This window comes from Olea europaea, unplaced genomic scaffold (genome assembly GCF_002742605.1).
Source record: "Olea europaea var. sylvestris unplaced genomic scaffold, O_europaea_v1 scaffold3453, whole genome shotgun sequence".
In the NCBI taxonomy this organism is placed as follows: domain Eukaryota; kingdom Viridiplantae; phylum Streptophyta; class Magnoliopsida; order Lamiales; family Oleaceae; genus Olea; species Olea europaea.
The window spans coordinates 46,723-59,467 of NW_019253602.1; the positions used below are offsets into that span (position 1 = coordinate 46,723).

The 12,745-nt window shown below is 32.7% G+C and overlaps 1 protein-coding gene across 1 annotated transcript; it reads left to right on the plus strand.

Moving 5' to 3' along the window:
• The first annotated feature begins 8,892 nt into the window (after nucleotides 1-8,892).
• LOC111386191 (probable ATP synthase 24 kDa subunit, mitochondrial) lies at nucleotides 8,893-12,229 on the plus strand. Its single transcript, XM_023010645.1, has 5 exons — nucleotides 8,893-9,114; nucleotides 9,345-9,429; nucleotides 10,948-11,092; nucleotides 11,696-11,806; nucleotides 12,079-12,229. The coding sequence occupies exons 1-5, from the start codon at nucleotides 9,073-9,075 to the stop codon at nucleotides 12,227-12,229; spliced, it is 534 nt and encodes a 177-aa protein (XP_022866413.1). The 5' UTR covers nucleotides 8,893-9,072.
• The last annotated feature ends 516 nt before the right edge of the window (nucleotides 12,230-12,745 follow it).

A 12,745-nucleotide genomic window follows, 5' to 3' on the forward strand; every position in this document is an offset into this window, starting at 1 on the left:
GCGCTTCTAGGCCCCTTCCTGGCTACTGGATTACTCCAGTGCTTCGAGTACTACGGACCCTCTGCCATCCATTGTAGCGGAGCCGTTTCATGAGCAGGGGGGCTAAGCACATTTCTTTGAATCAAACGATTGCAGTGTGCTACATACTAAATCATGTCTCATCTAAGTTGGTTAACAGAATTCCGTACGAGCTATGGAAAGGCAATAGTCACAACTTATCTTATATAAAAGTTTGGGACTGTGACACTTATTTGAAGCGCATTGAATAGGATAAACCTGAGTATATATATCTGATGAATACGTATTTGTGGGATATCCAAAACAAATATTTGGATATCAGTTCTATTGAGAAGAAATTCTTCATTCCACGATATATCGTCTTTTTAGAGAAAATGTTTATTCTAGGAGAGGATAGTGGGATCAAAATAGAATTTGAAAGAGTTTAAGAGTCCACATATATAATTACCCAAGTAGATGAATCCGAGTTTGATTCCATGTCTGATGTGGGACATACTCTTGATTAGGAAGTAGAGACTCCTGAGAACATGTCTGCTCTGTGTGAATCTGGTAGGATCATTCGACCTTCAAGGAGGTGCAAATCCATGATTACTAATCAGGTATTGTTGATACAAGACGATAAACCTACTAATTGCACAAAAATAAAGTCAAGTGTTGACTTAAAAGAGATAGCAAGAGGTCATGAAACCCGAGATGAACTCTATGTATGTGAACAAGGTTTGAACCTTGGTCGACCCTTCTGATGAGATAAAACCCATATGTCATAAATGGTTTACAATAAAAGGTTAACATGGATGAGAATATCCATATATACAAAGCAAGGCTTGTAGCAAAAGGTAACAAACAAAGACAATGTGTGGGCTTTGACGAAACCTTTCACCTGTAGCCATGCTGAGGTCCATTCGAATTTTGGTTGCAATAGTTGCATATCATGACTATGGGTTAAAATAAATCTCTTGGAGCTGAAATCTTTGATTTGATGGAAAAATCAAAATGTTTGATTTTATTAAATATGAAGACGAATTGTGTGTTTGCAAGAAGATAGTAGGAGTATTGTCGCATTTCTAATATTATATGTAAGACATATTATTAAAAGGAAACGACATCCCTACATTTCAATCGTTGAAATTATAGTTGTTAAAGGATTTTTCATTAAAGATATAGGGTAAGCAACTTAATCTATAGAGATAGATATAGAAGACTGCTTAACTCATCCCAATTTATATAGATAAAATCTTGAGAAGATTTTATATGGAGAAATTGGTTTAATCTTAAGCAGTTTGTCGGAAAAGTTTCAAACGTGAAACAATCGTTCGTCCAATAACAGAAATCTAATATATGATTGCTTTAGAATCAGCAAAGAGTTGCAATGTGGATCAAGATGTTCATTAATGAACTTGGAGTAATTTCTAATATTGTTGATCACATGGCACTGTACTATGATAACAATAGAGCCATCGTGCAATCGAAAGAACTAAGATCTCATCAATGATTCAAACATGTATTAAGGCAGTATAATCTCATAAGAGAGATAATACATATAAATGACGTAAAGAGAAGAACAAATTCTCACATTTGACAAATTGCTGATCCACCGACAAATAGTTGTGGTAGCATAAACATGATCGTCGTGTAGACTCTTATGATATTGGATACATAAGCGATTGGATCTAGTGCAAGTGGGAGTTTGTAAGTGTTATGCTCCAAGTCCAATCAACCTTGGATATAAATACTTTTAATATATAATTAATGCAATTTAATGGAAAATCTATTATTTAATTAACTGACAATTAAATTAAATAATAGAGTTTGTAGATTCAAATCTTCGTAATTTTCTAATCACAAGGAGTTGTAATTGTGAGATACAAATTACAAATGATTAAATCTTAAATCGTCCATGGTCATAAGTAATAACGAGATACGAATATCATTATTACGGATAGATCATCACGTGTAGCATTTCTTACTTGTGAAATAAGTAGCTGATCTCACAAGGAAAAGTGTGGTGACACTTGAATGAACACGTGGATGTTTTGTTATAAAATAAAACATTGGAGACCCGCATAGAGATTCCATATGGATAACTATCTGAATGTCAGTGGTTAATCTCTAACGTTCAGTAGTGAGATAGGTCATTTGACTTGAGGTCGTCATAGTATCTTAAATGAGGACAGTCATACTTTGACGATGTTGGATGTTGCTCTGTTGAGAGCCACTAATACGACATCGTTTGGGTATGTCAAGAATCGTATGAAGGTTGTGAATGACCAATAGATGATTCGTCACTTTTAAATAGTAAGAGATTATGATCTACATTTCATTCAATTAAGTCGATAACGAAATCCTTGGCCAAAGTGTACTCATAAGTCAAAAATGAGTTTTCGATTTATATTGACTTAATAGTGGAGTGAAAGATATGATCGATTATCAAGATTGACACATTTCCATATCTCGTAATTGATTGGATCATATTAACGAAGGAATTATAGTTTCACGGTAAACGAACGAGTTTGATTTTGTCATGTCACGTGACATTTCCCGTCACATGTATTGTCCTGACACATTGCTAGATGTCAATCTGGGACGACGAGTGTAAAATGGTGATAAATTAAAAAAGTATTTTAACTTATCAATTTTGATTAGATCAAAATAATATTTCACGTCGTTAGGTATCATGATCAGGAACCTGATGGGTCGCACACAAAAGGAAAACTGGAAGGTTGTGATTTATCAATTAATTAATTTACAAGTGTTGAATAAATTAATTAATTGGGTTGCTTAATTATAGGCCTGAATTGATTAATTGGATTAATTAATTCATAGATCGAATTTAATTAAGTGGGTTAATTAAATGTTGGATTGTCTCATGCCAAGCCCATTCGGACTTATATAAATATGATTAGGGTTTTCAAAAACTATAGAGATTTTTCATTATTCTTGCTAGCACAAGAAAAACTATAATACTAAAATCTTGTTCTTTGTGTGGATCACCATTGAAGATTGGACAATTGGACAGTTGTGTGGTGGCAGATTAAAGCTGTTGGAACAAGGGAAAAGCAAAGGAGTTTGTAGATCTCGTAAAAAGTATAATCTTTATCACAATTTCTATCTAGACACAAAGACGATTTTTGGTGGGAATTGAAAATTGTTTTAATTTTTCGCTGCGCAGGTTAAGTAGATTCCCAACAACATATTTATTAGAGAATGATTTTAATATTGGGCATATTATTGATCCCATTACTTATAATCAAACATTGACAATTCCTGAGTCAGACAAATGAATAACTGCTACGAAAGATGAAATGAATTCTATGAAATAGAATAAAGTTTGAGAACTTGTTGAACTTTTTCATATGCTAAAGTTATAGATAACAAGCGGATTATCAAAAGCAAATTGGATTCGAAAGGGATTTTTAAAAGCAAGTTTGGGAACTTGTTGAACTTTTCGTAATGTTTTATTAGCTTGTCCCATTGATAACTATTATTTTGTGAGGAGCAAAGAGGAAAGATCTAGCTGCCAATATTCATATCCACGATGTCTTCTGCAAGTATGAATCTTAAATTGTTTGTAATCAAATTGGAATTCTTGTTTCTTAGTATGATTATTGTTAAATTCAACAATACACACACACACACACATATATATATGTATGTATGTATATAAACTATCCATAACGCAATGGCTCCTCAAACAATACATAACATTACTTGAATTTTGAACATAAATGCCAAAAAATACCTTGCAAAAAAGGGGATCCAAAATCTATGTCTACATTTTGCATAAGTTATGTTTACTACCATTACAACCAAGTCACTCATTTATGTCCGTACCTAGGAATATGCTTGCTTTGCATTTTATTTATTTATTTATTGCATTTACGTCCCCAATTTGGAATTTTTTAAAATATAGGGAAATCGTTAAAGATGTTATTTTCTTAAGTTGTGCTCGTTTTAATCTAAACATAAGAAGTTAGATGATATCCTACTAATATATGTGAATTGTCCATAGGAACTAAAATTCTTTACAAAAATTCTTCGATGATGTAACTTTTTACAATGCAACTCTCACACTTTCTCGCGTTCTCACATATTCCTCCAATGCTTTACATTTACGAGTTGTACACGTATCTCAAATACACGTGACAACATAGTCCATTGTCCCAAGCAAGTTGCAAAGTAAGATGTTTCATTATGAATATTAGAATTGATGCTTATCTTTTGGCAATATTTTTAATCATGAGCTCAAGCAAACATTTCTATATGAAAAAAAAAAGAATCGGGAAGAGTTTCTCAAGCAAATATATCGTGATAATAATTTCATTTTGCAGTATACTCAAATGTAATACATCTAAAACCTTATTGGCTGTCACATGAAGCAATGAATACATGACAATCACAAAATTTGATATTAACAAGTGTAAAGTCCCCGTGTCTAGATAATACTTTAAGTTTGAAAAGTACTTGAGTAACTTTTTGAAATTTAGAATTCTAAAGATATAATGTAATCTTATTGTTTTTTTTCTTGTGATAAATAAAGTGCCGATGAATTAAAAGTCATTTTATTTTCGATCTTTAGTTCTACTTTTTCTCTAGTGCATTATCTCCAAGTCCAATATTGATGATATTCCATCCCTTATCGTTATTGGAGTAATGAAGTGTGTTAATTACATAATTTACATAATTGTCTCATTAAACTAGTGACATATGAACTTGTCCAACAATCCTTTAAGCCACCGTTTGACGATCATTATTTGAAAACACTTCTACACACTCATTTTCAACCACATATTCTCATAATAAAATATTTTGTACATAAATCAATCTTTTTTTTTCCAGTTTTTTAACCACACATGCTCATAAATATCACTATTTATAACATAATTTTTTCAAATAATGATTGTTAAACAGGGGCTAAATATTTATTACATTGTAATGCCTAGTTGATTTATGCCTCTAGTCGATGACACCGACATAAGATGAAAAAATTAAGTTAAAGAAAAGAAAATTTCATATATAAGAGATTACGTATGACCCATTTCAAAACGAAAAAATAAGGTTTAAAACTTCAAAAATTAGATTTAATTAAATTTTATTTATGAAATAATTAACTAAAACTATATTTTATTAATTAAATATATTAAGGTCACAATATGAATTAATTAGTCACAAATTATTTTTCAATCACAAATCAAAAGTTTTATAGGTCTCAAATTATTTTACAATCACAAATCAAAAATTTTATATATCACAATTTATTCATAGGCCACAAATCAAAAATTGTATAGGTCAGAATTTATTTACCGATTATTTAACAGTCATAAATTATCAAATTAGTTAATCAAAAATTATTTTTTGATCAAAACTTAATAAATTGTGAGTTATAATTGTTGTAAATGGCAAGTTTATTAGTGAATGATAATTGTGCCCCTACAGTCCTAGAAATTATTACCGCTGTATCCCTGGTTCCTACATATAAATATAGGGCTTTTGATTTTAATAAAACACACAAAAATTTTATTGACTTTCATTCTCTATTCTCTTTTTTCTTTTTCAATAAAACGTTATCAGGACAAAAGTTTAATCTTCAAAGTCTGGTGAATGTAGTAATTTTTTAAGTATAATAATCTATCATGTATACCAAAAATTAATTTGGTAACATGTGATTTTTTTATTCATATAAATGTAACCAATTTCTTCTATCCGTGGTAGCTGTAATCACGCTACAGTTGTGCGCATCAATATAAGGGCTTTGCATTAAATTCTCACAATTGCTTTGCACTAAATCACGACGTCTATTTGTATCCATCATTGTGTCAATTTGTGTAAATTTTATATATGATTGCACCTCCATGTTTCCTTGCATGCAATATGTTAGCGTTCTCTCTCTCCCTCTCTCCTACAAAGCTTTCTCCATCTAATAAAGTGACTATATATGATTGAATGATTTATTGCACAATGCCAAATCAAAACAATATATTATTAAAATGTACAGTTAATTGATTTTTATGATATATTGTTATTGTACCATCCACACATGCATAATTTGTATGTGATTATTTAATGTATTTAACGTGTGCATTACATGCTCTGTCCGAAAAATTTATTACAGAATAAATTGGTTAATTTTTTTTATTTGTATAATTTTGTTTAATGATTTATTGTTTCACTTGAAATAACACAATATTATAATTAATATTTTAGAAAAATATTAATAGTAGATTTGTCGATTATAAATAGTTTTTTATTGCTACTGAAATAGTATAACATTATAATTAATATTTTTGAAGAATATTAGTTGTTCATGAAGAATATAAATTATAATTTTCTTTTAGAATATTGATATATTGTCCTTGAAAAGGTTATGGTAAAATACAATGCGCTCCCGAAATAGCACATAGTTTGAAAATCATGTTATTTTAGTGTTTATCTTTGAAGGAAAACATGTAATTTTTTACTTGATTAGCTATTATGTTATATTTAATCATATTCTTCGAAACTAATTATATTTTCTTTTACTTTATTGTGTAGTTAGTCAAATGACACACATTACAAAACTTTAGTTTGCTGCTATGTGTGTTAATCATATTTTTTTAAACTAATTATATTTTCTTTTACTTTATTATGTGGTTAATCAAATGGCAAACATCACAAAACTTGAGTTTGCTGCACTAGACATATTTGGCAAAAATTATTTATCATGAATACTCGTTATTGATAAGCTTATCTCAAAAGATTTGGGAAAGACAATAAAAGAAGAAAACAAATAATCTCTGTAGGGTCGTGCAGAAAGATATGTGTTTATACATAAAACTAAATCACAAATTGGATATTGTTTACGCATCGAGGAACAGCTATATCATGGAGATCCGTTAAGTAATCATTGACAGCAACATCCTCAAATCATTCCGAAATTATTGCAAATGGGTCGAGAATGTGTATGGTTGAGAAATATGACCCATCATATCCAAGTATTATGTGAGTGAATTTCAACAAAGCATAGTTTAACAATTTTGTATGAAGACAATGCAACTTATATTACACCAACTCAAAGAAAGTTATACTAAAAGTGATAGGACGAAGCATATTTCTTCAAAAAATTTTCATACACATGAGTTTCAAAAGAATGACGACACTGATGTCCAACAAATTCGCATAAGAAACAATATGACCGATTTATTCTTAAAAGCACTGTCGATATCTACATTCAAGAAATTGGTTTACAAGATTGAAATGTGTTGACTCAAAGATTTTCAGTGATTAATATTAGGGAATAGCTATTCTCTTTTTTCTCCGCTTGGATTTTATCCCACTGGACTTTCCTAACAAGATTTTAACGGGGCAACATTTATTTTTGATACTTCAAAATAATTTTATTCTTTTTTCCTTCGTCTGATTTTTTTCCTATTGAGTTTTTATCAAATAAGGTTTTAACGAATGCAGATATTTTGTAATGTGTCATTTAAGGGAGAATATTATAAATTGTAAGTTTATCAGCGTATGACAATTATACCCCTGCAACCCTAGAAATTATTATCGTTATATTTCTGATCTAACTTATAAATATGGGGCTTTTATTCTTAATAAAACATAAAAAAAAATATTGATTTTCACTCCCTGTTCTCTTTTTCTTTCTTTTCATAACAACAATCATATTTTTTAGGATATATATTATTTATTGGTCACAAACCCATCCCATCCCATCCCACATATTGTTGCCACTACCTCAATCGTCACGACCACCACCAATGTTACCACCACCTCATAACTGCAACCAACATCACAATCATCACCACCCAAAAATCACCAAAAAATCAGATCCAAAATAATGCTATCACACAATCAAGCCGCGACCACCACTAACTCACTTGATCGCCAACATTGCCATCACAAACTGCAAGGAGTGGCCATCGTGCTCATCGTTGTTTCTATCCCAAACCCTAATAGATTCCTCCTTCAAATCCACCATACCCTTTCTCTCCCTCACACACCACAAGTCCAACCCCCGACAACACCTTCAAATGCCAACATCTTTGTTTGCAGGTGCACCTGTTTGCATACCACACCACAAATTTTGCCACCCTTTTCTCCTCTCTCGATTTTCTTTCTCATACATGAAAATTGCTGCCACATATGAGAAGACACAACTTGCCACATATGAGAAGACACAACCAAAATATGTTGCAAGCGACATTGTGATGATGCCTCTAGTACTACTAACAATTTGAATATTGACAAAAGTACGAAATATTCTCCATCTACTTTTACCTTGACTGGCGATAAGTCTCACGGCAACAATTGTTGCCTGGGTGGCAACTGTAGATGTGGCTTTACATCTGATGGTGAGAAAAAAAGGATAGAGAGATAGTGAGAGAAGAGAGATGCGTGATGTTTAGAGAGAGAAAGAATGGAGAGATATAGGATTTGGGATTGAAACCGTGTAGGTAGTGATGGCAATGGCAATGGCTCTGCTCGGCCCTTTAGCCCACAAGCACGGCTAGTGAAAGACGAGCCCGTTGGCAGGGCCGGGCTCACGAGCTCGTGTTTTTTTATTATTTTTTTGATTTTTTGACTTTTCTTTTGTAAATTTACACATTTTTTGATGAGTCCACGCATCAAAAATGGCTCGCGGGCATATGAGCTGAGCATGCTCGGCTTGTGGGATTGAGCCCCCTAACGAGCCCAAGCTGCCCACGAGTCGAGTTTTAACAAGCCGCTCGGTCTGTTTGACATTCCTACGTGTAGGATAGATTAATTAATTTTATAATATTTTTATTAATATTAAAAGTTTGAATTAAGATATGATTTCTGTATAAATAAATTTTAAATTTGATTTTTGAATTCTGATATATGTAATTTCCACTTAAGAAATACCGGTCCTTCTTCGAGCCCACCCGGGTTCATGACTCGAGCAGCCCATAATATTGCCAATTGCGCACAGTCAAATAGCCAAATACGACGCCGTTGATATCGTCTCCTACTTTTAGTCCTCTTCATTTTCCCTGCAAACCAGAATCGAAAGAAACAGCAAATAGTTTTCAGACTTCCAGTGCGTAAATGGCTTTCGCCACCCGATTATTTTCCAGATCCACTCGACAGGTCTTATTTATTTTTCTATTTTCTTTTGTTTCCTGAATTTCTTCAGATCAGTCGATCTTCTCGATCCCACCCAACCATAAATGATTTTTTTTCTTTTTCTAATTTAATGCGTGGAGGGATTTGATTTTTTAGACGGTGCAATTTAAAAAAAAAACTGTTTTTCCCCTATGATTCGGCGAAGAATTTCTTCTGTATTAATGGGTTTTTTGTAATTTATATACAATGGGCAGAATATTATGCGACTGGAGCATGCGATTCCGGCCCGTTCATTTGCTAAAGGAGCTGGCGGTGCTCCCCCTTCGTTAAAGGGTGATGGTGAGTTGTAATATTTTGGATTATTCTTTTGTTACTATTATCGTCTTTTCCGCGACCAGCTCTGGGTACATTGGTTTTGGAAAGATTGATTACACCGTGTGTTGATGATGATGAAAATGCAAAGTCAAAGTCAAATTTTAATGCTTGGAAATGATCTTTCGGTATATATATATAAACTATGTTTTGACAGGTCGAGACTGTGAATAGTAGGAATGATTAATAAAGTAGTCTCGATATCAGCCATGCTTGCCGGTGCTAGTGTTGTGGAAATTGATAAACATGTCGGACAAAGAAATACTGTAAGCCATTAACATCTGATGAATGTATATGAACTAAGTTGAGCAACAAAATTTGAAACGTATGCATACATATAATGGCAGGAAAATGGCTGCCTACAGACAAGATGAGCAGAAGTTGCATAAAGTGGCTGTGCAATATTACATAAATAGTCATCAACTAGCACTTGTGCGAAGGACTTATGTAATAATTACCTAGATGGGTTGCCATATGTCATAGAGGATTAAGTTTTTACTTAGCACGTTCTGATTCCCGAATCGACTTTTTGGTCAGACATATGCTTGTACTGATAGGTAAAGAATTCACGTATTGATTATCAAGTTAGATGACTTATCAAAGAGCAAGCAAGCAGGGATAAAGGTGCAAATCTAATGGAATTTCGGCAATGAAATCTTTACAACAATTTTTGTAATTCCATTGTAGTTGGGATAGCTAGATAAGGTTCAGTTTTGTTGTTTGTGCAGTATTTTAACTTCCTTCACTCTTGCATTTCACTTCATTCATTTCGGAGATGCTTGCATGATCGTTTATTTTTTTATGCACGTGATGAATTTGGGAAAAAGATGTAACTGTATTTCCTCAAATCCTTGTGCCTGTTTATATACTTATATTTGTTGGCTTGTATGTCCGTTTCATGGGGTGGATAGGAGAAGATTCATGCCATCATAGTCTTCAGTATCTTTTTTCTTTTTTAACCTGGAAGTAGAGTACAATGGTCAACTCTTACTTATATTTATGATTTTAATGTACACACTGGCAAAGTTGATTCAGCTTCCATCCACCTTTGGCACCGCATACTCAAAAATAACAAAAAGGAAACTGAAAGAATGCAACCTGAAATTGAGAATAGTCAAATTTTGAGATACTGCACTTCCCATTTATTGTGGAGCTTTGAACATGTGTTTTAAAGCTATTGAATAGAGAACGTGTTAAACACTTTAGTATTTCTTAAAATGAGTTTAAGAACAAAAGAGAGTTTTTTTATTGGAATTGGTGGTGTTACTTGTGTAAGGGAAGGCAAAAGGTATTGGATAATAACATTGCATGCACATTTGCACTATAGTATTAGGCAGTACTCGACAGTACAATGTCTGAGATTATAGTTACTTTTTCTTTCTTAATAGTGCCAATCAAATCTACCGTACCAAACATGATGGGACTATGTACTACTTATATTGTTGTAAATTTATGAGCTTCTGACTGTTGCACATATATTTGAAGAGATGCTGAAGGGCATTTTTCTGGAGGTTAAGAAGAAATTTGAGACAGCCCTTGGGGTTCTCAGAAAAGAAAAGATCACCATAGATCCTGACAATCCCACTGCAGTGGCTGAATATAACAAAGTCATGAAGACTGTAAGAGAGAAGTAAGATTTTCTTGTAAATCTCGGTGGTTTTTGTGTATTTGTATTTACCAAATTAAAAAATATCTTTCAAATTGCATGACAACAGACAAGAAAATTTTAGATAAGTCCTCACTGTATAGTGACTCAGTGAAAAGTGCATCGCATCAGCTATTTATCTGTTGGAACTATGTTTTGGTCATTATTTCATGCATGCTTTTGTGGTCTCTCATTTTCACACAAATAACGCAACTATAGGAGCATCGAGATATATTATCAACTTATTGTGCAGTGTGATTATTACATACAGAATGGGTGATTGTTTGATCACTGTGCTGGCCATAGACACGCTTCCATAGATTCAATTATTCTTTTACTTTTAACTTCTAGACTTGTAGTTTTTTGCTGCTTGTGGTTTTAATATTTTTCTTCGTTGTTTGTACTAGTGGACATCCTTAGCCTGTATTTTTTGTTTCTTATCAGTCAATGAATCTATTTCCTTTTATTTTTGAAAAATTGCATGCTTTTATCCTTCCGAAAAATATATAAGCATCCTATTATTAAGCCTTTTTCATCATTCAACCCTGTTTGCTGTTTCTTTAATTGTTGAATTTATTGTACCTGCAGGGCTGATCTCTTTTCAGAGTCACAAAGGATCAAATACACTATTGAAACAAGAACACAAGGTATTCCAGATGCTCGAACATATTTGCTGACGTTAAAGGAGATAAGGATCAAGTATGTATTTTGCACTTTATCTGCTGCATTGGTTTCAGTGCCCCTTAACAGTTCATGTATAGGTTTTTTATTTCTTTTATGTTTCTAGATGAATTTTAACATCATCATATTTCTGCATAAATAGATATTTGAATGCAGAAATTATCTGATTCTTGATTTCCTAGGTTAGAACATTATGGGATAATGTTCTGTACCCAAGGATTGAATTGTTTCTCATTCAATCTATATTTAGTCCACTTGTATTCATTTTCTTCCTTTCTTTCTTTCTCCAGGAGAGGCCTTACTGATGAACTGGGTGCAGAGGCTATGATGATTGATGCATTGGACAAAGTTGAGAAAGAACTGAAGAAGCCTCTTATGAGGAATGATAAAAAGGGAATGGCCCTCCTTGTGGCAGAGTTTGATAAAATCAACCAGAAGTAAGTTCCAGGAGGCAAGCTTACAAAATCTTCGATCAATACTATAAAGCATTATTAATAAGCATTAATTACTAGTGGTCACTGAAGTTCCTGTGAAAACTCATGTTGGTCACTACATTTTTTTACTGAACTTAAACTTTGTTACACTTTTGTTACTTGGTCCATGTTCTCCAATTTGACATAGCAGAAAAGGTGATGCGTAACGAGACTGTCACGCACATTTGCCATTAGTTAACTTTCTTAACGTGGACAGAAAGACTAAATTGTAAGAAATGTTTTAGTTTAATTAACAAGTTGAAACAAAAGTTAAATTTAGTGATCAAGATAGAACAAAATGAAGTTTAGCAACCAACACAGGACTTGATACCTTGCTTAAAAGAATAAGATGTGGCCAGTTGACGTCGACAAATTTCAGAGGCTAATAAGCATGATAAACTTATTGCATTGTTTAATTCTGGGTCTTTGTCACCTGATTATACTTTTTTCTTTTCCATTTTCGGTTATGTAGGCTCGGAATTCG

Bases quoted from the DNA above. Each gene is read 5' to 3' on its own strand.
- LOC111386191 (XM_023010645.1), top strand. From the start codon at position 9,073: ATGGCTTTCGCCACCCGATTATTTTCCAGATCCACTCGACAG. The intron at 9,430-10,947 runs GTGAGTTGTAAT...ATATATTTGAAG, and splicing joins CCCTTCGTTAAAGGGTGATG to AGATGCTGAAGGGCATTTTT. The intron at 11,807-12,078 runs GTATGTATTTTG...TTCTTTCTCCAG, and splicing joins TTAAAGGAGATAAGGATCAA to GAGAGGCCTTACTGATGAAC.